The 25,187-nt window shown below is 33.2% G+C and overlaps 2 protein-coding genes across 2 annotated transcripts in view; one reads left to right on the top strand and one right to left on the bottom strand.

The window, feature by feature from the left end:
* The window catches only part of LOC114330024 (guanylate cyclase 32E), a 965,459-nt gene that overhangs the window by 36,287 nt on the left and 903,985 nt on the right, over positions 1-25,187 (bottom strand). The window contains exons 16-18 of the mRNA XM_050647412.1: positions 7,942-8,111; positions 2,749-2,897; positions 804-996 (exon numbers count right to left, since the gene is read on the bottom strand). Of these exons, the coding sequence (XP_050503369.1) occupies positions 804-996; positions 2,749-2,897; positions 7,942-8,111 (512 nt within the window). The remainder of the gene's footprint in view (positions 1-803; positions 997-2,748; positions 2,898-7,941; positions 8,112-25,187) is intronic.
* LOC126882452 (uncharacterized) lies at positions 23,218-24,493 on the top strand. Its single transcript, XM_050647415.1, has 2 exons — positions 23,218-23,708; positions 23,764-24,493. The coding sequence occupies exons 1-2, from the start codon at positions 23,298-23,300 to the stop codon at positions 24,466-24,468; spliced, it is 1,116 nt and encodes a 371-aa protein (XP_050503372.1). The 5' UTR covers positions 23,218-23,297; the 3' UTR covers positions 24,469-24,493.

Below are 25,187 nucleotides of genomic sequence, written 5' to 3'. Positions count from 1 at the left end.
GTTTATCTTCCGTTGATTCTAGCAGTTTACCATCCGTGTTCAGCATGGCGTGAAAAGTTGTTCGTTTGGTAGTTGATGTAAACTCTTTTACCTTTTTATGTAAATTAAAAAAATCGTGCCTGTGTTGCAGTTCTTCTATTTCGACGCATTTTGTTTCCAGCCACTTCTTTTTGCTGTGGCTATTTTTTTTCGAATTATTCTATTTAGTCTTTTGTATTCTCCATCCTGGTCATCGTTTCCTTTAGATTCTCTTTGTTTGTCCATTAACTGTAAAATCTCATCTGTCATCCATTCCTGTTTGTTATTTCTGGGTAATACTTTTAGATGTTTTTCTATTGCATTGTTCATTTATTCTTTAATAGAACAAATTTCGTTCAGTACTTAAGAACAATAACTCAACACACTGACAGCTGAGCTGCTGTGGAGTGTGCAGCAAATTATTCGATCATCGTCTATACCGGTGATCCATCTATCTCCGACTTAATATCCGACTCCTAATTATTATCCTTTTAAAAAAACAAAAATATTTTTTATAATATTTCTCGCTTCCTTGGATCCAGAGTTACGAATGAGCAGAAAAATAGAAAGAGAAGAAACGGTAAACAAAATTATTATTAGAGGATGGACCTAATATAAATGTGTTAATAAGAATAAAAAACAAAAATTGACCAATTAAAATTTTTATTTTTCAATTTTGGCTCCTGTTTGAATTGCGTATTAATTCGAAATTTTACTAATTATTTAATTTCCAATTTTTCTACAACTAAAAACGGGAATCACATAATAAACGAGTTATTTTTTACCTTGTATACATCATAGTGGGATATTATTGAGTCAAATAAAGTGTAGAGATCATTCAGCAGATCAATAACCTGAAGCGGTGTGCTGACAGCTGACAGTTCTGTAAATCCTACAATATCACTAAAATATATGGTAACACATTCGAAGGATTCTGCTTCAACCTTTTCTCCTTTTTTAAGAGAATCAGCAACAGTCCTGAAATATAAAAAAAAACAGATTCTATTACGAGGCACTTTCAGCTAAGAATATAATAATTATGTAATATCTGAGGATTTTTAATTTTGATTTTAATTTTGGTAATATCTGAGAAGTAATGTCAAAAACATTAACACGCATTTTTGATTAAATATACGTACGTCCATGTAAGCAAAATTGGTTTAGTCATAATTTATAATGTAATAACTAATAGTTAATGGTAGTTCTAGTTAGGAAAATCTCCTCTTTCTTTTATTTGACCTACCTTATCATGTCTGTTATCAAAACATGCTTTCATATATTTGGCCTACTTATGATACATGCACACTCTGCATTTTATAGTACTCAATATTTATCAATGGAAACAATCTTTGTTATTCTGTTTGCCTTCGTCCCTAAGCGGGATATGGCAAAGAGGTGTCGGCTTCACTAATTACATTTCTCCATTAGTTTCTATATTGTATCATAACAATATAAATTCCCTTTATGGAGCCTCTTACAGAGCATTGCTGCCTAATCATTTCCCCAGATCTCCTTTAATCTTACTGTCCTACTCCTCCCATCCTAAGAACATGCAAATCAGAAAATTTTCTTATTGGGATTATCACCTCAGAGTTGAACTTGTCCGAGACTGCTGTGTTCCCACATTGTTTCATCAATTGGTGCGCCACCCCTAGCCTTTTATCAATATTCTGTGACGCTAGTAGCGCTATCATATCACCGAATATTCAGGCCTATTTATTATAATTCGAATTTGTAAACAGATCATTTTATACAATGATTTATGATGTTCGTTTGATTCTGAAAAATTGAAGATTTTACGAGTAAATTATTTTAAACGTGTTTTGTTTACCTTTAGATATTTCACTGATAGTTATAAAAACCGCTATTTTGTTATTATTTGGACAGTCTATGATAAACGGTAAACGGTATCGATTTTTGTAACGCGGTCAAATAAATTGTATTCGATAAGCTATTATAAATTATTACCCGTGAGTTTTTAGTTATTTGTTCTTTATTATTAGTTGTTTTATTATTAATTAAATAAGTTTGTAATTAAAGAATATAAATTCAGTGTTTTCATTTATTTAGATGTAATTTGGAAAAACAATGAATAAAGTCAATTCAAAATAAATAGTTAGTGGGGGAGGGGGAAAGGCAGTTTTTGTTTTTATTTGATTCAGCGTTGTACCACCATATCCAGATAGCTATTTTTGCATCTCATGCGTCATCGGTAGAGCTATGCTGTCGTAACCGTGAATCAAAGATCAAGAAGCCTGCCGAAAATTACCGCGATGCAATAATTCCACCTTTGAGATGCAAAACCGTCTCAAATGTGCAATTACTCGAAACTATCTTTTGGCTCTTTTCCTAGACGAAAACAGAGTAGTTACGTGACCGTGTTCTTTCTGCTTTCTTCTATATTTGTAGTCTCCGTGCTTATAAATTGTTAAAGCTGGTGATTCAGGATGCAACCAGAAAGCAGTTTCTTTTGACGAAAAGTCTTCGGTTTAAAATATTGTTTATTATTTTATTTCAATTATTTTTAATTGTTTTATTACAGTAAACTTTGTATCTGAGTCTTTTCGTGTTCCTCGTGTTTTTAAATAATTAGTGTCTAAAATATAAATAATATTCAGTAAGAGTCAATACGTGTAACAGCACTCTTGTAGTAAATATTAGTAGACAGAGTCCCTAGTGATAAGGAGAAGTATTGAATGATTTTTTGTGGAATATTTTAAAGATACTTACTTGGGTAGCATTCGATGCAAAAGTGCATCTGTCTTCTTCTTCTCTTCCGTTAATTGATTTGTTCTTTCTTGGACTAGCCCCTCCAAATTGTACGCGTATTTTTCCATTATGGCTAACATATTATCGAATATATTGGGTTTTAAACCAGCCTACAAAGTCAAAAGGAATTAACAAATGCGAAAAAACCATAAAAACAAACATTGAAAGCTCATCTATGTGGAAAACATAATCTCTTACATAATAATTTGTTCATACAGTGTGCATTTAATAATGTTACACTGTTATACAATATATTACACTTTTTTTTAATTTTAACTCAGTGTAAGTCAAATATTTTAAATGAAACTATCTGTTTTATGACTTCATTAAAATAAGAAACAAATTACTGTTCAAAAGTTATTACAGATCTCATTACGTAAAGTTAGTAATTTTAGAGGTATTTATTGTCACTTAATGTTGACGGTAAATCTCATTTATGGACAAACTCATAAGCAAATGTTGCCGAGAAAAAACCTATATTTTTGCAAACTGTGGATCTTTTATAGTTATTACTTGTGTTATTTGTTTTGTTGTTTGTTGAGTTGTGATAATAAAGTTAAAGCGCCTCGGTGTTATTAAAATAAGTCGAATTTGAAGTTATTGCTTGAATCATTCGATTATGAACATCTAAAAAGCGGAAACTAACATCTTTATTGAAAGTTTTTAACAAGGTTCTGAAACCGTTGCCTTGTGGCATATTATGTTTATATGGGATTAGCCACAGTTTGGTTGTAATAATAATTATATTATTACTTAAAAAATATTGATGTTTTGATTTCCACCAAAAATCGTTCTCAAAGAAAGAATACACAATCTGCTAGAGGCCATAAAAAGGTATGTAGTTTTTACAGTTTTTTATTGGTGTACATAATTCAAGTTTTTAAGGCATTTTTTTTTATTTATTTTTGCTGTTTTCACAGAACGGTGTTTGATTAAATAGGATTTGCTTTAGCTTTTTTTGTAAAAGCCAGGAAACGGCACTTGAGTAATTTGGTTCATTCTTTCATAATAAATAAATTGATAATTACCTCAAATTTAAAAATTCCCGCCAATAATAACATGAAATGTAGAGTTTTGCGCATATAAAATATTAAATTTCCTTCTACGCAATGGTAGCACCGTAAATTTTTTAGCTTTTACTGTTTTTCAGATATTTTAAATTTTTATCAAGTCTTCAAAATCATCTATTATTTTGAAAAAAGTCAAATAACGTTAAATCGATAACACTTTCCGATATAACCGGAAATAGCTCGTGTCCACAAATATTTTTATTTAAAAATTCACTATCGAAAACTTATGCAGCTAAATTTTCAGATGTCAAATCCATTCATATTGGCAGATACGTGTAATAGATCACTCACAGTGAGATACTCAATATAAATATATCAGTTATATTTTAAAGAAACTTACTTAAAATAATTTCTGAAACAGATTATTGCGTAAACATGTAAGTGTAACACGTTGATACCAGGGACTTAAGCAAAAATAGTTGGCTGTAATACCCCAGGCTGTGGGTTAAAAATAGGTCGATTTCAGGATATAATTCAGGAATTTTTGAAACCTATCAGGTGTTGTAAAGGAGGATGCCAGGAATCACTTCTACTAAAATGTAACCAAAAATATAGTGCGCTTTTTTTTATTGCGATTTTTATTTGTTAAATTTGCAATTTTTAAAGATTTTTAATTTTGCAGCTTAGGATATTGATTTTAGAGAAAAACTTTTTATCATAAAGTTGTAGTAAATTAAAAAACCTACAATTTGAGGTACGCTAAGTTAAATTTGGTTAATTGGTTACTGCAAAACAGCCTGCGAAATGTCTAAAATGGCCGTTTTTTACAATTGCATTATTTATTGTACAAATAATTTTTTTTTATTTTTTAAAGCTTTAAAATGAAGATCTTTGAATTCCAAACATGAAAAAAATTGTAAAGCCAGATTAACGAATTTGTTGCTTAGATATTATAAATTGTTTATCCCAAGAGGTCAAATGTCGAAGGCTATAACTTTTTGAAAAAAAATCGTAGAGAGTTGGTGAAACATCCAATCTTCTTCTAAAGAGTTATATTTTCATATTCTTATGTAAATATAAATGCGTAAAATATTTTTAAATCTCTAATTTTTGGGTTTGAAAATAAGGGGGCAAAAACCTTTTTTTTGGTTTCTCATTTGGAAGTGTATTTCTCGAGATATTAGACCGTTCCTATAATTTACCTATGGTATCAGGATAAATCGTTTTTCTCAATTATAGCGCCATCTATCCACAGTTCGAAAAAATGTCTTGAATAAAAGTTGCTTACTTTTACGTAACGAATCCAAATCTGCAAGAAAACCTAGGGGTTTCCATTTGAGATTTTAAAGTTACCCCTCACCCCCCACCCCACCTCCAGGGGGTGTAGTGGGGGTTGGTGTTTGGTGTCATTGGATAGATTTTTGAAAATGATTGAACACGTATTTTTCAGTTTTTTGATCCGATGTTTAGTTCGCGAGATATTCGACCGTTCCTCTACTTTTGGGACACTCTGTATATATAGTTAAATGTAAATATACATTATAACTATATATTATCAAATACGTCCACCGACAACAGACATTTCCTATTTATTAGATTCACTGATAGTGAATGACAGTAGGTACAAATTTAAGCTTATAATTTTTCGGAAACCAATAGAACTTATCTTGACTATTTCTAGTTGTATTTTTACAATAAGTAAGAATTTAGTAATAGTAGGCAACCAATTATTCAGCCACGTACTAGGGGTAAATAGCATTTAGGTATTTCTGTAAATTATTATAATTTAAATCTCGAGTAGACGATAATTAAATTTTTTACTAATTAAAATAAAAAAAGAGTCGTAGAAAAAGTATAGTATTCTACTCGCATGTAATGGCTATTACTAACTCTGATGAATTACGACACTCGCCTACGGCTCGTGTCGCAAACTTAATCATCGTGACTAATAGCCATCATTACATGCTCGTTGAATAATATACTATTTTTTAATATTTCGTAATATGTAATTATAAATTAATCTCTTCATCTAAGCGCTTTATACACGATAATTGTGAAAGTATCAGAAGTAAGAAACTAATAATTCATCAATAGAACGTCAGAATGATTAGCAAAATCTTAAAAAAATCGATTACATCCATTACAATTTAATTACTTTTTTTGCGTTGTAAATATTACGCGATAAAAATTAAATAATAAATTTAAAAATTTCCGGCGGAAATCGCATTAGTAATCCGCTAGTTAGCGACACTAGCGAAGCTTAGTGCGTATAATAATTTTATGGGAGGCTCTAAAGTGATAAAATCTACTGTCAACTTCAACCAACCTATATTCTCTACATTGAGAGTAGATAATTTATAGTCTAAGATCCGAATATAGGTCGATCTGTACCCATCTGCTTGCCGGACGAAACATTGTTTTTTATTAAATTTCATACATAGACAAATACGACTTGCATGGGTTGCCTATCAAAATGGTGTCATAGGGGTTGAAATCCCTTAAGGGGGGCGTAGGGGTTGAAATCAATATTTCAAACACATTTTTTTAAAGTATGGTAGAATTATTTTATTTTTAAATTAAATAGGCATATTCAGTATAGCTCATAGATTATTCATGAGAAAATTTAAGGAAAAATTTTTGAAAAATAAGCCAACGGTGGTAAATTTTTGAAGACACCTCAAAATATAATGAATTTTGCGGTGGACATCAACTCACCATTGGATCATGGTAAACAAATAATTCAAACAGATTTTATTAGCTTATGAATTTTTCGAGGTAACGCTGTCGATGTTTTTAGTTTTACCGACTTTTGATTTTTTGATATCACTCAGAAGTCAAAACAACAAATTTTTTTTGCAAAAAAAGGTGGAAATCAATATATTTATTATTTTTAAACAAAAAATAAGCATAAAACAAAAAAGATCTCGACAGATTTGCTTAAAGGAAAGTCTAAACAAAATATATACAAAATTCCAGGTGGGTCGGTCAAGTAGTTTTTGAGTTACAATGTCTACAGCGTTTGAAAAAAGCAGTTTTCAAAAAAAAAACGGTTAAAGTATTCACAAGTTTTATTTTCAATTTTTTTTGTCTGTCAAATCGTAAAACGATGCATACCGGAATATTTTTTGGATCGCGGAGTAATTTAACTCGAAGCTGTTAACCGTTGTTCATTACTTTCAAGCGTGCTGACGCGAACCTGCTGCAAAGCGAGTCGAAGACAGGAATATTCAACACTATCTTCCTGCATCCCTTCGCGCCAGCGCGCGCGAGCGTAGTGAGAAACAATCAACAGCTGTTCTCATTTTCTTTTGTAAATTACCCCGCGATTTAAAAACATATTCCGGTGTGCATCACTTTATGATTTGACAGACGAAAAAAAATTGAAATTAAAAGTTGACAATACTTAAAAACGCGTTTTTCTCAAAACTGCTTTTTTCGAAGACTTTAGACATTCTAACTCAAAAACTACTTGACCAACTCACCTGGAATTTTGTATACATTTTCTTTAGACATTTCTTGAGGTAACATTGTCGAGATATTTTTTGTTTTGTTCCTCTTTTTTGTTTAACAATAATAAATATGATGATTTTCACCCTTTATTGCAAAAAAAAATTCGTTGTTTTGACTTCTGAGTGATAGCAAACAGTCAAAATTCAATAAAACAAAAAAACTCGACAGCGTTATCTCGAGAAACTCATAAGCTAATAAACTATTTTTGAGTTTTTTGTTTACCATGATTCAACTATGAGTTTTTATGTACACCGCCAAATTCATTTCTTCTTGAAGTGTCTTTAAAAATATGCCACCGTTGCGTTGGCTTATTTTTCAATATTTTTCTTTGAATTTTTTCTTGAATAATCTATGAATTGTACCGAGTATACCTATTTAATTTAAAAATAAAATAACTCTACGATAGTTTCAAAAAAAATGTCTTGAAATATTGATTTCAACCCCTACGGTCCCCCTTAAGGACAGCTATGACACGATTTTGATAGGCAACCCATGCTAGAAATATTTGTCTATGTATGAAATTTAATAAAAACAATGTTTCATCCGGCAAGCAGACGGATACGGATCGATCTATATTCGGATCCCGTATTATTAGACATAAACAAAATAGTAATAAGAAAACTAATTTACTTACTTGCATTTCTTTTAATCGGACTCTAACGTATCTAATATCTGGTCGTTGTTCTGGTTCCTCGTGCCAACAAGCCTTTATACATTTAACGATGTAATCGGCAGATCCTAGATTATCCAGAGGTGGTCTTAAAGGTACTTCCTGTCCTTGTCGTTTTAAACCTTTAATTATATCTAAAATAAAATTATGAGGTTATAGTTTATATTTATTATTAATTATAGCTTCAGAGTTACAATCCTAAATCCTACAATATACACTACACGTAATATTAAATAATATTTGCATCCAATACTACAACTCTTACGAGCTAAATTATTTTATTATGGTTTTATAGCACATTTTCTTATTCTATGTATTCTTGAATCAATCTTCAACGTTTAAAATGTCTTAGTCTTCCTTAACATCTTCTAACATCTTAACCACATGGTCGCAAATAATATCCATTAGGTATTCACGATTTTTTTTTTATGATGTTACTGATCCTGATGTTACTTTATCCTAATCTAACGATTAGGTTGCTCATGTTTACTCGCAATCTATAATACCCAATTTTCACTTTTCCATAACGATGTGTAGAAAATTAAGATCCAGTAGAGCCTCCATAGCTTCTGTTGGTGGGCCCTTCAGGACCCCTATAAATCCAAGGCAAACAAGTCTTTGTACCTCACTTATTTTGAGGTGCCACTTTTTACTCCATCTATTTACTATACCACTGATGAATAAATAGTTGTTAGTTGTTTACCACCAAGTTAAAGACCTAATTCAACATGTCTGGTTTTACACCTAAGTTTTACACTTCATAAGTACATCTGTCTACCGTTAACGTAGTTGCCGCTTATTTAGATATTCATTATATCTGCTAATTTCAAGTAATCTTCGAGTATAATATTACCACAAGGTAATTACTTACTAGCTACTTTACTTCACTGCCAGATTTAGATTTGTAGCATTTAGGCATAGGTTATTCACTCTTAATTCCTCTTTTTGGTAAATTTTATTATTTGGGACTTCTGTCAAGTCCTAAATTTGAAGTAATTTCTCTAACTATAGTAAGAACCTGCTGCCTTTTTTCCCCGATAGTGTCATAAAATTTATCGTGGACTAAGATTGTCATGTCATCTACCTATCATACGATACAGGAATGATGTCTCTCGTTGCTGAATCTAGCTATCAGCTCATCTACGATCAAATTTCAGAAAAGGAGATAAAACTTTCAAATATGGACAGATTCTGGCTACCTGTGGTTGACACTTTATACCCAGTAACGTTGCGTTTGTCACATGGCTCCTTAACATGTATTCCATCTAAGTGCAGCTTGTTTGGTCTATTACTTTTAGAGAAATCGTCCTGTAATTTCATCGATGGGTGCATATACGTATACTGTTCTCTACGTATACTATTCCTGGTTTATCGCGAGTTTAAAAGATATACATCCGTAATGTGCTTGTTGACCAGTTTGTCAAGGGTCATCAGTAGGGATGTGAAAAACCTACCGGTTATAACCTGAAACCGGTTTTTTTCATCTGCAATAATCGGTTTATCCGGTTGTTTTTCTGACCCGGTTATAACCGGTTTTTTCTTTTTAAAATAATAATCGGTGAAAACCCGGATAAGTGGAAAAAATACTAAATTCAGAGAAAAAATGAGAACACCGGTTTATGGAATAACCGGTTTTTTTACCGGGTATAACCGCCAGGTTAAACCGTATGTAGAAGAAACCGGTATAACCGAAAACCGGTGTTTTGTCAATAACCGCCATCCCTAGTGATCAGTACACATGATATTAAATTTATTGGCTTTTTGCTTTCTTAGCTATTTATTTTAAGTATAAAAACTTCCCTAATGAGCTTTAATGCCTTTGATATGTACCCTAGTCTGAAAATAGCCTGTAATGTCGTACATAACTTTTTGTAAACAACGTCATTATAATTCTGAAGAAGCATTGAATAAATTCTTCCTAGACCCGCATTGAATAAATACCTATTTGGGTAGTATAATATTATAATAAACTTATTTTTCTATGGATGCTATACAATGTGCAACTTCTCTCACTACTTACATACATTTAAAACGAACAATTCCTCACGCAGTGAGAAAAGTCGGCCATGGCAGTGAGAAGAATTTTTTCTCACGGGTTCTCCACCTGCTTTCCTACATACGATCGCCGTGTCCATGGTAACATGCACAATACAAACACAATTAATGTTGTCAGATAAAATGTGTTGATGCAAAACTTACCAGTAATTACCTTTCAATACTGTTCAAAAATAACTGTTAATTAGAATTTTAAATAAATAACGTATATTAATTTTAAGAATATTAAATGCCTACATGTATATATTTTATTTCAATTTATGCATATAATATACCTAAAAGCACCTAAATTATTTAATTTTGAATTGTGAACTCTTGACAAAACCGCATCCATAGAAAAAGTACAGTGTACAATACATGAGAAAATTACATATTCCCCCCTCGCTTGATTTGCGACACTTGCCTCGTGCCTCGGCTCGTGCCAACAAACCTCTGTGCACGTTGTACAATATATACGTTATACAGAAATATGTCCTTTTTCTCACTTGTTGTACAATATACTATTGATCCGCATAAATCACCGGGGGTAGGCGGAATTTATTCAATGCTTCTTTTTCAATGTATATTTAATTTTGTTTGATCTATCACTTCTTTTGCCCCGTACCAGTTATCCTAGAAACATAAGTTACGATAGCAACACACACTGGATGGAATACCATAATTTATTTTCCAAGTAAACCTGCATGAAAAGTAGGATATGGTTGATTGCTGAAATATATGAATTTTATATATAAAAGGCAGATATCGAGCACTATTATTTATTAAATCTTGATTAAGTACTTTTGCTCTCCAAGCATCATCAGGAGCATTTCGTCAAAAAAGGGGGAAGCTATCCCAGAATATAGTAGACGTTTAATTATACTATTCGAGCGAGGCTATGTTATTCAACGATTGGAGGTTACTTAATGGATGTGGCAAAAGTTTGTGGAAAAAGAAATGATCATATTATCATGTATCATAGAAATTGAGCCACGGTATCTCATTTTTTGTTTTATTTAACATTAGTTTGAACTAAATATTTTCCATGCGATTTCATTTTTTGTGTTTCGTGTATGATTTTTGAGAATTGCCTGGAACATATGATTTATTTTATTGTGTCATAAACTAGGGATGGCAGTTGTTGACAAAACACCGGTTTTCGGTTATACCGTTTTTTTTTTCACTTACGGTTTAACTTGGCGGTTTTAACCGGTCAAAAAAACCGGTGATTCCAAAAACCGGTGTTCGGTGTTTTTAGTCATAGCCTATGCCCAATAGGTTACATTTATGTTGTTCTCAAGCTATTTTCTTGTGGCATTTTTGCAATTAACTACTTAATTTTTTATGGAAAATAAGCCACAATATTACTAAAAAAATGATTTTGTTAACGTTTCGACGCCCAAATCGGGTGTCGTTGTTTTTCTTTTAATAAGCAACGACATTTTTATTTAATTCATTAATATTTTTTGTATTTTGACAACGACACCCGATTTGGGCGTCGAAACGTTAATAAAATCAATTTTTTAGTAAAATTGTGGCTTATTTTCCATAAAAACTAGTTAATATGTTACATTTACATTGCGCTTTAGTTTACAATATTCCAGTCAAATCGATATCAGTCCTATAGTATAGAAATCAGACATCACTATTGTGAAATCGGTTCCAGTCAGCTTAAAATTTCCCGTTTACGAGCGGGTGGCGAAAAAATTTTAAATTTTTTCTTTTAATTCAGTATTTTTCCACTTATCCGGTTTTTCGCCTGTCGTTACTTTAAAAAGAGAAAACCGGTTATAACCGGGACAAAAAACAAACCGGAAAAACCGATTATTGCAGAGGAAAAAACCGGTTTTAGGTTATAACCGGTAGGTTTTTCCCATCCCTATCATAAACTGGTTGAAATTCCATAAGAGTTACATGATGTTGTTTTCTGTTCATAATATAAATTACATTTTTGTCTTTAATTTAGTGAAAAAAATTGAACCAAATCTATCTGTGAATTCTAATGCTGATTAAAATTTTCCTATTTTTATATCCGTATATTTTCTTAGAATTTTTTAAAATATACTTCGTAGTTAAATAAATAAACAATCAAAGATGGAGGTATAATACATCAACTAAGCAACACGACAAAACAAACATATCATGTGAAAACCTATTTGTTTTCTTATTAACTTCAAGTATTCTATTTTATCGGTCGGAGACTTTCCTCAATAGTACATTATATACCGCGGGACTGAAGTAGTACATTTAATCCTGAAGGTAAAGTTTATGGCCCGACCGCAGGGAGGGCCATAATTTACCTGAAGGATTAAATGTACTTCAGTCGCAAGGTATATACGATACTTTTCGTACTTCCGGTATGATTTTATTAATTATTTCAATAATTTCAATCAGTTTTTTCTCTCTTCAACTCATTTAATAAACTGTCTTTAAAATAAGTTACCATAGTAACATTGCGTTGTGACAGTTATAATTTAGAAACATTGTCATTACTAGTGTCATTGTAAAGAAACATTGTTATTGATAATTATTGGTATCATGAGTGAAGAAGGTGTATCTGATATTGATAAAAGAGCAGCCGAAGTAGGTGAAGAATTGTTACCACCGAAATCTAGAAAACTATACGAGCAGCAGTACGATGCTTTTAAAAAGTGGTGCCGCTTAAAAAATGTGAGACAACCTACTGAAAATGCGCTGTTAGTCTACTTCGATGATAAATCAAAAGCGGTTTGTGCCTCAACTCTCTGGGCACATTACTCAATGCTGAAATCGGTTATTAACATTAGAGAAGATATTGATATAAGTAAATTTCCAAAATTATTAGCTTTTTTGAAGAGAAGAAATGAGGGATTTAAGCCAAAGAAGTCAAGAATTCTCACGTCTGAGCAGGTAGATCAGTTCTTACGGGAGGCTCCGGATGATAAATATTTAATGCTTAAGGTAAATTTGGAAATTTGTTTATATTCAGAAATTTTAAGAAATCAATTTTTTTGTAGGTTGCACTTATTTTGGGCGTTGCGGGAGCTTGTCGTGGAAAAGAGTTGGTTGATTTAGAAATCGACGATGTGAGAGATTTGGGCGATTCCTTCCTAATTGCGATTAGAAACACCAAAAATAAAATTGACCGAAATTTTGTGATCAAAAATTCAGAAAACAGTGCCATCATTAATTTGAATATTAACGTTAATTACCATTCTAATTAATTATATTTTTCAATAAAATATCCCTTAAATTCGTTTGTTTGTGATTTAATCGTTCCGGGAGTTTCGTCAATATTTAATCCCGGAGGGATTAAATGTGACACTTTAGTACCTGTCACAAGGGAGTGAAGTTGTCACTTTAGGCCCGGAAGTACCATAGAGTTAAATATTAGCATAGAGAGAGTGTCATTCAGAGCGAAGTGACGACACCATCTTTTTTATTTGGATTAGTGCTGTTTCACTCTTACGCATAGTAAAGCTGCTACAGTTGTCCTCCTCTTCCGTGCCTATATTCACACTGAATGTCATTATAGATTCTCGATACAATGTGTTAGAAGGAGATGCAGCAAACCAGTCCCTGAGATCTTGTCGTCAGGAAGCGCGGAAGGTAGGCTCCCTCTATGTTAATATATACCTCTATGGGAAGTACGAAAACAATCTTTCGATGTCGTCCCACGGGAAAAGCGTCTCGGTTCATTTTCTAAAGATTATTATTTAAGGAAACTCGTCGAGGGAACATTACAAGTTGGCAGGAATGGGTACAAAACTTAAGAAGGACAAATGTAAATAGGAAACTAACCTTAAATAAACATACTTTATGGTAATTAATTGTAAACAATGTAGGTCAAATTAAAATATACCATTACGTAGGCAAGGTGAAAAGTATTCGGTAATTCCGAGAGATGACACTACTTTAAAATTAATGCTTTTATACATTGACATACTTTACAAAATTAATAGTGCAGCCGATATGTGAAACAATTGTGTATTTAACGATAGAAGTATATAATTTGGACCACAGATACTACATATATAAAGGTTCAAATTTAGATATGAGGCAATCTCAGATTTTGCCTTTTACAAAAATGGCGGGCATTCAAAATGGAGACTATACATATGTGACTAATAGCACGATAACTTTGGAACGAGATGTAAGATTTTAACCAAATTTGGTATATAGGTTCTTCTTTTGATGTATAAGATCGAGGTCTTGAACCGTAAGAATCGGTGTACCAGAAGTTGTATTTTTCCTTGTTTTTATGTAAAAATATATTGTTTTTTTTTTAATTCCTTCACCCTGTATGTATTAATTTTTCACAAAGTCAACACCGCCATTGAAAAGAGCATAAAAATATTTTTTATGCTCTTTTTAATAAATGCATAACGTATCTTCACATGTACAGCAGGTTTCAAAAAAAACTGATACGACTCTTAAAGCGTATTTTGTAGAAAATTGAGCAGTGTATTTTGAAGGATAAGTACCTACTTATTATTTACATACTGTCACTGTCACTGCCAAATTTTTAAATTTGTCAGATAACTTATTCTGCTCAACCTGGTTCAACCTCAAAAAATGGCTCCACATGCTGGCAAAGAACTAAAATCAAGAATTGAACGAAATTAGAAGATGGTTGGTCACTATCTGCTTTAGCGAACCATTTTAACGTAAGCAGAACAACCGTTTTTAATATTAATAAAAGATGGAGAGAACAAGAAACTCTCGAAAGAAAGCAAGGTTTGGGAAGAGCTCTCTGGAAGAAGACAATTTCATACTTCCTTTCACGCAGATGGACCGAATACTACAAGCTGTTATCACTGCTGATGGAGATATTACAAAATATTAATTTTATTTTTACATACTCAAATTTAGTATAGTTTTTGACTTCCAGACCCACGCTTTCTTTAGAGAGTTTCTTGTTCCCTCGGAACTGGAAATCGTTTTGAAAACCTAGCGATATTCTTGGAGATTCGTATTCGTAATCAGTAATTCGATATTCATAGTCAGAGCATTATTTTTGGTAATCAGAGAAAGTCATTCACCCACTTTCAATGTCAAGAGTTAAGTGTGAAAAATAAATGATGTTTGCGCAGATCACGTCTTATGTAAATATTATGATTACACATACCTTTTCAAGGAAATGTTATAATATAACTTAATTGTTTTTGGCTGATGAGAGATTGCACTTTCAGTTTGCTTCTGTATTTTATAAAATAAAATAATATTTGAATTATTGTTTTGTTTGGAATAATTACTTGAGAATAATAATATGAGAATGATTGGGATCCAAAATAATACCTAACCTAATCCTAATCACCGTAAAAACCTAATAACCGATTTTATATTTTAAAAAGAAAAAACCGGTTATAACCGGGAAAAAAAACAACCGGTAAAACCGGTTATTGCGAAAAAAAAACCGGTTTTAGATTTAACCGGTAGGTTTTTCCCATCCCTAATCGGAACACCAGAGTCAATAGCTAATTACTTAGGATAATATATAAGTTACCCCCAAGTTTATAAATATATTAAGGCTAATAATGGTGGATTTTATACCTAAACCTACCAAAGTCGGACTGGAAAAGTTTAAGTTCCCGGAGCCCATAAGTATGATGTCTTTCATACTGAAGATTGTATAAAAACTGCGCGATAGGCATATTAGGGATGGTTAATTGTTTGAAAGTCAAGAGAGAGTATGCGTATCGAGCAAAGGGCTCGAAAAAACGGTACTGACACATCTCCTGTAGAGCGTGGAGTATATAATGGAATAACAAGAATTGATATTGGGTGCATTCCACAAGGAGCATTCGACAACACAACACCACAGGCGGCATATAGATAGACTGCATGATGAGGAGCCTTGTAATATACAAAACATTACTGAGGGATATTTTTGTCAGCACAAGTAGTCAGAAGCTCTCTGCCTCTCCTGTGGAATCTGCTCATAAACTCGGTACCGTCAGGCATCATGTCCTGGAATATGACCTGATCATCTTAGCCTGCGGCAAATTAAATCGCGCACTGAAAGATAGAAATAAAGAGGCTTTGACAGTTGAATGGACTTCAAATGTGGGACAGCATAATGCCTCAAAAGTCCAACATCAAGCAATTAAGAGGAATTGAATCTGCTAAGGCCTTATTCCTATGCGAGGTCGGCTTTCCTAATTGCATTTCTCCATACAATTATATCTTGTGTCATATCAATATTAACCCCATGTACCAACATGCCCTGCCTAATCGTCTCCTCCCACGTCTTCTTTGCTCTTCTTCTCCTACTGCTTCTAGGAATCTGCACTTCAGCAATTCTTTGTATTGGGTGATTAGCTTCTCGACGTTGAACATGACCAAACCATCTCAACCTATGCTCTCTCATTTTGGAATCAACTGGTGCCACACCTAGACTTCCCCTAATATACTCATTTTTAATTTTATCCTTTTTTGTCACTCCACTCATCCATCTAAACATTCTTATTTTCGCCACGTGCATTCGTTGTTCTTCTTTCTTTTTCACTGCCCAACATTCGGTTTCGTATATCATAGCCGGTCTTATGGCTGTTTTATAGAATTTTCCCTTCAACTTCATTGGATTTTTCCTGTCACACAGCACACCAGTCGCTTCCTCCCACTTCATCCATCCATCCCTAATTCTACTGCATGTATCTCCATCTATTTCTCCATTACTCTGTAATACCGATCCCAGGTACTTAAAATTATTGCTTTTTACAATCCGTTCACCATCCAAAGACACCATTTTTTTTTGTAGTAACTCCATCATTAAATTAACATTGCAAATACTCTGTCTTTGCTTTTGTCTGTTTACTCTGTCTTTGTCCTACTAAGTTTTAAACCTTTTTCTTCCAAAGCTTGTCTCCACTCTTCCAGTTTTTGTTCTAAGACTCTTTCACTATTTCCTACTAGCACGACATCATCAGCATACCTTGGTGCATGAAATTTATCAGTCTCTCCCACACCTGTCCTAACACTAGTCGTTACTCCCTCATACATATCCCTCACAATCTTTACATATTTACCAGCGACTCCTTACTTATTGAGTGCTCACCACAGAATCTCTCGAAGAACTCTATCATGTGCTTTCTCAAGATCAATGAATACCATATGAGCGTTTGTTTCTTTACTCCTGTATTTTTCCATCAACTGCCTTATAATGAAAATTGCATCTGTTGTTGATCTGCCCTGCATAAGGCCAAACTAATTCTCGGATATTTCGGTCTCTTTACGTATCCGTCTATCAATTACTCTTTCCCATATTTTCATGATATGGCTAAGCAGTTTTATAGCCCTGTAGTTTGTACATTGGTGTATATATCCGTTGTTTTTGTAGTCAAGTACTAGTATACTGCTTCTTCATTCGTCTGGCATTTGTCCAACTTCCATAATTCTATTAAATAAACCTGCTAGCCACCTTGTTCCTGTCACTCCCAATGCTCTCCATACTTCCCCAGGAATATAATCTGGTCGTACCGCTTTTCCTTTCTTTATTTTTTGAAGCGCTTGATCCACTTCCTCGTTTGTTATTTTGGTGACCATTGCTGCTACTGTTTCCGTTGACTCTGCAGGCTGTCTGTCAAATTCTTCATTTGACAGACAAATAGTTGACTCTACAAATAGTACACGTCTAAACCTGGTGAGCGAAGTATCTTGGGGTAATACTAGACTCTAGGCTTACTTGGAATCAGCAGACAAATCGGTAATTACGTTAATGGTAGCCAGACGCACTAATGCAAGAATGTGGGGTTTAAAACAAGATATATATATTAAATGTATAGCATGGTGCTAAAACTAACAATTACACGTTATGCATTAATGTAGTATGCCAGCCAGCAAAAATATGTCTGTCCAACTGCATTGAGTAGAGACAGATTTGCCAGTCAAATCGCTAACTTCCACTAAGGGAGACATCACCGCAATAAGATGGTACGATGGTCAAAAGTGCAACAAAAAAAAGTGCCACTCTCAAAATAAGCCAGAAACAAATACTTGCTTACCTTAGAATCATAGTGGCTATGAAGAGCATATCAACGGCAGTTATGGAGGTTCTACTGGATTTCCCACATTTGCATAAGGAAGAACCGAGAATGGGATCTTATAGACGGCGACAAAAACTTAGTAACCTAATCGTTAGATGGGGACATAATGAAATCTAATTGAAATTAAAGATACCAAATAGATAATCATTTCTTATTATATGGTATCTAGATGCCTAAAGTACATTTTCAAGTAAAATGAGTTATATCTGGCACATGGATGGGACTAAAACTGCAGATAGGACGGGGAAAGGAATATTTGGTAGTGTAGTGGTGAAAATTTTAAACATTGTTATTCCACTAGGGAGAATACAGTGATGAGCGCGCTAATAATCGGCAAAATAGCACAAAAGATGGAAAAGGTATTAAGTTGTGAGATAAAATGAAATAAAAATAGTCGAGCTGAGAAATTTAGCGATAGTAACCTTTTTATTTATATTATATTGATTTTTTCCCAGCTTTACACGTATCAGAGGAGTATGTCCACTAAAACTGTTACTGTGATAGTGGTATTTGCCAAACTCGTCTGATACGTCTAAAGGTGGGAAACAATCAATATGATGTAAATTAATATGTTAATATCGCTAAATTTCCCAGCTCCACTAGTTTTATTTCTTTTTATCTCAAAACTTAATACCTTTTTCCATATTTTATGCTATTTTGCCGGTTATTAGCGCGCTCATCACTGTATATCTTTTTTTAGACAGAAATTTGTGCAATATTGCAGTGTGAAAGATAATTTGACGTAAGGGTTTCTAACTAAAATGGAATAATATACAGTGATGAGCTCGCTAATAACCGAAAAAATTACGCAAAAGATGGACAACATAATACATTGTGAAATAAGAAAAGATGAAACTAGTAGAGGTGGAAATTATCGACATAAACGTATATATTAACATTTCATTACATAGTTTCCCACCTTTAGACGTCTGTGGCAGGAGTATTTCATAAAATTCTCCTGTCACAGTGACAGTTGTCATACTCCTCCGGTACGTCTAAAGGTGAGAAACTATGTATAATATGGACCTTTCACTCCGCAGTTTCCTTTAGGTCGTCGTTCATAAGTTGTGATATTTTTTTGCCTTTTCTACTATCTTCTTCCACTCTTTCTGGTTCTGAACCTTTTCTCTCCACTTTGCAATTCACATCTTTGATATATCGTCTAGCTGTTGATCTTCCCATCTGATTTTTGGTCTTTCTCTTGGTCTAGTTTTTACTGGATTCCAGTTCATTATCCTTCTGATCGGTTCTTCTACCCCTCTTCTTTGTGTCTGCCCAAACCATCTAAGCCTTTGTGCTTTAATGAATTTCACTGTATCTTCTCCTTCAGTTATATTTATTATTTCGTGGTTCTTCTGCTTTCTATATTCTTCTTTTTCTGTCTTTACTGGGTCATGTATTCTTCTCATAATTTTTCCCTCAATTATTCTTCTTCATCTTTTTTCGTAAGGAACATTACATCTGCTCCATAGGCTATCACTGGTCTAATTTCTGCTGTATATATTTTCGATTTTGTTTTTTGCTCAGTTTTTTGTCCTTAATAAGTAGTCGGTGATATTTCCAATATACTCTATTACCTGCTTTAATTCTTTCGTTTATCTCAATACTCCTTCTGTTTTTGCCGCCCACCATCACCCCCAGGTATTTGAAGCAATCTACTCTCTGAAATGTATTTTCACGTATCTTTATTTCTGTTATTTTGTTTACATTGTCTTTTCTGCTTATAAGGTATTTTGTTTTATTCTGATTGATTATTAATACTCTCGTCTTTGCTTCTCTTACCAAGGTTAAAAGTGCCTCTTCTAGTCTTTTTTTATCTCGTGCTACCAGTCCTAGTTCATCCGCATATCCTAAGATCTGTGTTGAGCTTTGAATAATTGTCTTGTTCAGCCCTGTGTCCCTAATTACTCCTTCTAGAGCGATATTAAATAGTGTCGCTGACAGACTGTCTCGTTGTCTTATCCCAAGTTCTATTTTGATGTCGTTTGTATCTCCCTCATTTGTTTTAACTTTTGCTGTTGAGTCTTTCATTGTCATTCTAGTTAGTCTTAATTATTTTGCCGGTATTTCCATTTTTTTCATTTCCTTTAATAATAATTGTTGTCTGTATAATATGCTGTCGAAGGCCTGTTGAAAGTCGATGAATACTAGGTGCAATTCTATGTCATGTTCATAACTTTTTTCAATTGTTTGTGTTAGTACGTGTATTGCATGTATTGTTGATCTTCTTTTTCTAAAGCCCAATGGTCCTATATTTTTTTCTGTGTATTGATTTAGTCGGTTTCTATTAATGGTGGTCAAGATCGTATACGGTGTATTTAGTAACATAATTGCTCTGTAGTTGCAGTACTTAGCTGGATCCTCATTCTTAAAGATTGGTGCGATACGTCCGTTTGTCCATTCTATGGGCATGCTTTCGTCCTTCCAAATTAACTTGTGCATTCGCTTCGTTAGCTCCTCTCCGCCGTTGATGATTAGTTCGTTGTTGATTTCATCTGACCCTGGCGTTTTGTGTACTTTTAGTTGATTTAATACCTCCATGAATTGCTGATAAGTAGGTGCGCCTTCCTCTTCATCTCCGTTATCTCTTATATCCTCATCCTCTGAATTTGCCTTGTGGTTGTTTTTGAATAGATCTGTGAAATGTTTTTTCCAATCTTTTTTGTTTATTATTGTGATCGCTTTTTTGGTACTATATTGTTGTTTTATGTATTCGAACAATTTCTTGTTATCTTTATTATTCGTTTCTTATTCTTGCATTGGGGGAAACTATGTAATGTAATTTTAATTCATACATTTATATCGATAATTTCCACCTCTACTAATTCCATCTCTTCTTATTTCACAATGTACTATGTTTTCCGTCTTTGGCGTTATTTTGCCGGTTATTAGCGAGATCATCACTGTATACACAGATATCCAAGTAATCATGCAATCACCTAAAAGCCCCAAGATGGGCTCTAGGCTAGTTTGGAAATGCCAAAACGAACTAGACAGACTGTCGGAAAATAAAAGTTTCACCCTGGTATGGGTTTCACGTCACTGAGGAACATACGGCAGTAAAAGAACAGATGCATTTGTTAGAAGAGCATCAGCTACAGAATACTTAGGTCCAGAGCCGGCTGTGAAAGTTCCAAAAAGCATTATGCGCGACCGAAAAAATTCCTGGAGTCAAAGCCAAGATAACGTCACAAACATGGCACAATTTATTGGACTTCTTCTTCTTCATGTTCCATGTCCTTTCAGAACGTTGGTTACCATCATAGCTATCTTAATTTTAATCACTGCCACCCTAAATAGCATGCTTCTATCAACACCATACCAATCTCGCAAGTTCTTCAACCATTAGGTTCTTCTTCGTCCTGGACTGCGTTTGCCTGCTATTTTTCCTTGCATGATATTTTGTAGCAACCTATATTTGGGACCTCTCATTACATGTCCGAAATACTCCAGCTTTCTCTTTTCGATGCTTTTTATGATCTCAGTAGTCTTGCTGAGACGTTCTAGTATTGTGGAGTTTCGAATCTTCTCCACCCAGGAAACTTATAAAATTCTTCTATAACACCACATTTCGAAAGCCTCAAGGCGATTTAGATCGATTTTATTCACAGTCCAGGACTCGACACCATAAAGTAAGACCAAGAAACACGTAGCAGCAAAGTAGGCGGATCCTCAATGCCAATTTTAGGTCTCTGTTTCATAATACCTTGGACATCCTTCTAAAAGCCGCTCTAGCCTGCTTTATCCTGTCCATTTATTGAACGGACATGTGTTAATAGGGCTGAAGTACTGCGGAAAACAAGCAGGAATCAATTCAGAGTCATAACAGGTAAACTTTATATTGTTGATAAATATTGTTACCAATTTTTCTCCAAATTTTACCAAGAGTGGGAAAATATTGTGAACAAGCTATTTATTTTGTGCGTTATTTTATGGAAAGGAAACGTGGTCTAGATTTAATTATTGTGTAATATTTTATCCAAAGTATTTTTTAAAGTCAAATAATAAAGAAGAAATAGAAGCAGAAACTGATATTATGATGATCTTCTTAAGTCAATAGTTAGAAACCTATTCCGTTTTTTTAAATTGAGACAGAAAAATAAAACATAAGTTTGATTTGATCCTTACAAATGTCATCCTTAACTCAACAGTCATATCACTAGGAACGTACAACGGCCTCCTTTATTCAGATAGACTTACCCAAGTTTTTTTTTGTATCTTGACCCGTAGAACACGAATTTTTTTTGGGTAACAGTTGATCCGGGTAACATTTTTTTGTATATTTTTGGGCAATTCTAAGCAAAAAATGTTCTTACAAGTTTTTTCGTAGACTACATAGTTTTTGAGATAAATGCGGTTGAACTTTCAAAAAATCGAAAAATTGCAGTTTTTGAACGCGAATAACTTTTGATTCAAAAAATAAAATAGCAATTCTGCTAACCGAATTTGAAAGTTCAAATCAAAATAAACCGGTTTTGATTATTTGCATTGCTAAAATATTTGTTTTTCTACAACCACTATTCAAAGTGCACTTTTCTGCACGGTTTTATGTTAGCAAACTTGATATTTTCTCACAGTGTAAGATATTTGACATTAGTGTGCAGAAAAGTGACGTTTCTGTGCCGCAAAGTGACGTTTCTGTGCCGCAAAGTTCTTTTCTGCACAGTACCACTACATTCCACAAAAAAATCATAAATATAATTATAACATGTTTTGATGAAATGGTTTTAATTTTAAGATATTAGATCTGATATTACTTTTCAAAAAAGAACCGATTTAACTACATCTTATGTCCGAGAAATCTGAAAAATTCGCTACTTTAACAGATTATTTTTGAACTTTAGATTTGGTCTACAAATGACTACCTACCTCGTTCTGAGTAACGTGTAGTAACGTTATATTATATCTATTCTGTTTACATCTGCGGTTAAAGTGTAGACAAATATATAACCTGTAAGACATTAGTTATTATACTTCATCATCGAATAGCAACTAAATTATGAATGTTACGACTGTTTTATAATACAATTTTAATAGATAAATAAACATTTTATAATTACATATCAGTTAACCAATAAGGATTTACCACCTCAGCAAGATACGTCGAATGAAGTAGGTCTCCTCTAAATCCGTGCCTGCATATTTGTTTATCTAGTTACCTGCTGATTACGTGAATATTAACTTTGCACACAAACGTCAAATGTGATATTATTTTGTAATTTTTAAAATACATATTGCTTTTTGAAATAAGTTTGAGTAAAAATGGATAGCGATAGCGAAATTGAAAATACTCCTCCAGAATTGAGAGAACAAGCCAATTCGTTATCGTTATTACCTTCAACTTCAAGAGAAAAATATGAAACTACATACAAACAGTTTATGGATTGGAAGAAAAAATATAAAACTAAAAGTTTTTCTGAAAATATAATTATGGCATATTTTGAAGAACTATCAAAATCAAGAAAATCATCTACTCTATGGTCAATATATTCAATGCTAAAATCGACTATTAATATTAATCATGGTATTAATATATCAACTTATGCAAAATTACGTACCTTTTTAAAAAGAAAATCTGATGGTTATATTGCGAAGAAAGCACAGACTCTGACATCCGAAGAAATAAATCAATTTATAAGAGAAGCCCCGGACGATAGATACCTACTAACTAAGGTAATTTTTAAAGTTAAATAATTTTACAATACAATTCTAGTATTTATTACCGTAGGTTGTAATGGTTATTGCAATTAGTGGTGCATGTCGAAGAAGTGAATTATGGAAGCTGAAAATAAATGAAATAGAAGACCTAAAGTCCGCATTAATAGTGAAGTTAAGTGACACGAAAACAAAAGCTCCAAGAAGTTTCACAATTACCGGTACCTTTTATAACATATGTAAAAAATACATTCTATTGCGTCCTTCTGATCTACATGAAAATCGTTTTTTCCTTAATTACCAAAAAGGAAAATGTACTCGACAAGTGGTAGGAATCAACAAGTTTTGTAAAATGCCACAAGAAATCGCATCATTTTTAAAGTTACCGAACCCAAAATTGTATACAGGTCACACATTCCGGAGATCATCCGCAACCGTGTTAGCAAATTCAGGATCTGATCTTTTAACACTGAAACGTCATGGTGGCTGGCGGTCAAATAGTGTCGCAGAAGGTTATGTTGATGATTCTATGCTCTCCAAAATAAACATTTCAAATAAAATAATGCAATCAATTGATCAACAAATGTCAACCGCAGTGCCTACAGACGTAAATGCGATATCACAACCTAAAAGCTCTTTTACTGTAGAAAGTTTTGCAAGTGATGTGCCTTCAACTTTTACAGCAGATTTAAATATTGTTGAAAATAAAACCAACTCTCCTAGAAATTTCATTCAAAATTGTTCCAATTTTACAGTGAACTATAACTACAATAATTAAAGCAGTGCATTCATTTTTGAACTGATTTCTGTTGTGTATAATTTGTTTAGGTATAAGAAATTTAAATTGATTATTTTATAATTTATTATTATAATAAATCTTCGTTTGAAAATTTTGATTTTGATTTTTAGCAAAAGCTGTGGTTGTAGAAAAAGTATAGTGTGAAACACGTGCAGAAAGGTAATTTCTCACTCGTTTGAATTGCGGCACTCGCTTGCGCTCGTACCGCAACTTTTCAAACTCGTGAGAGATTAGTACCTTTCTGCACTTGTTGCACAATATACTATTTCCTAACTAGTGCGGAAAGTGATATTTTCACGCACGAGACTGCTGTTGACCCGAACGACGCGATAGCGGAGTTCGGGCAATCGCGTCGTTCGGGCAAGCAGTCGTGTGCGGGGAAGACACTTTTCGCATGAGTTAGGAACAATATTTTTTCTAGGGCCGTACGTTTGGAAAAGCCACAAAAAATAGAGTTATATCAATTTTTATTTAGAAGTGAAAATACACAAATTAATTATTTGACAAGATTAAACAATAATCTGCACATTGCCACTGTTTTTTGTGATTATGCCAAAGCTTTTGATTCTGTAAATCACGACATTTTGATAAAAAAATCTAGATTTCTATGGAATTCGAGGTATTTCTTTGAACTGGTTTCAATCTTACTTAAATAATAGGAAACGACTGGTTAGAGCAAATGATACAAACTCTAGTCT

This window comes from Diabrotica virgifera, chromosome 1 (genome assembly GCF_917563875.1).
Source record: "Diabrotica virgifera virgifera chromosome 1, PGI_DIABVI_V3a".
NCBI lineage: Eukaryota > Metazoa > Arthropoda > Insecta > Coleoptera > Chrysomelidae > Diabrotica > Diabrotica virgifera.
Note: the sequence above shows the minus strand (reverse complement) of the source record. Positions and strands in the feature narration are given on the sequence as shown.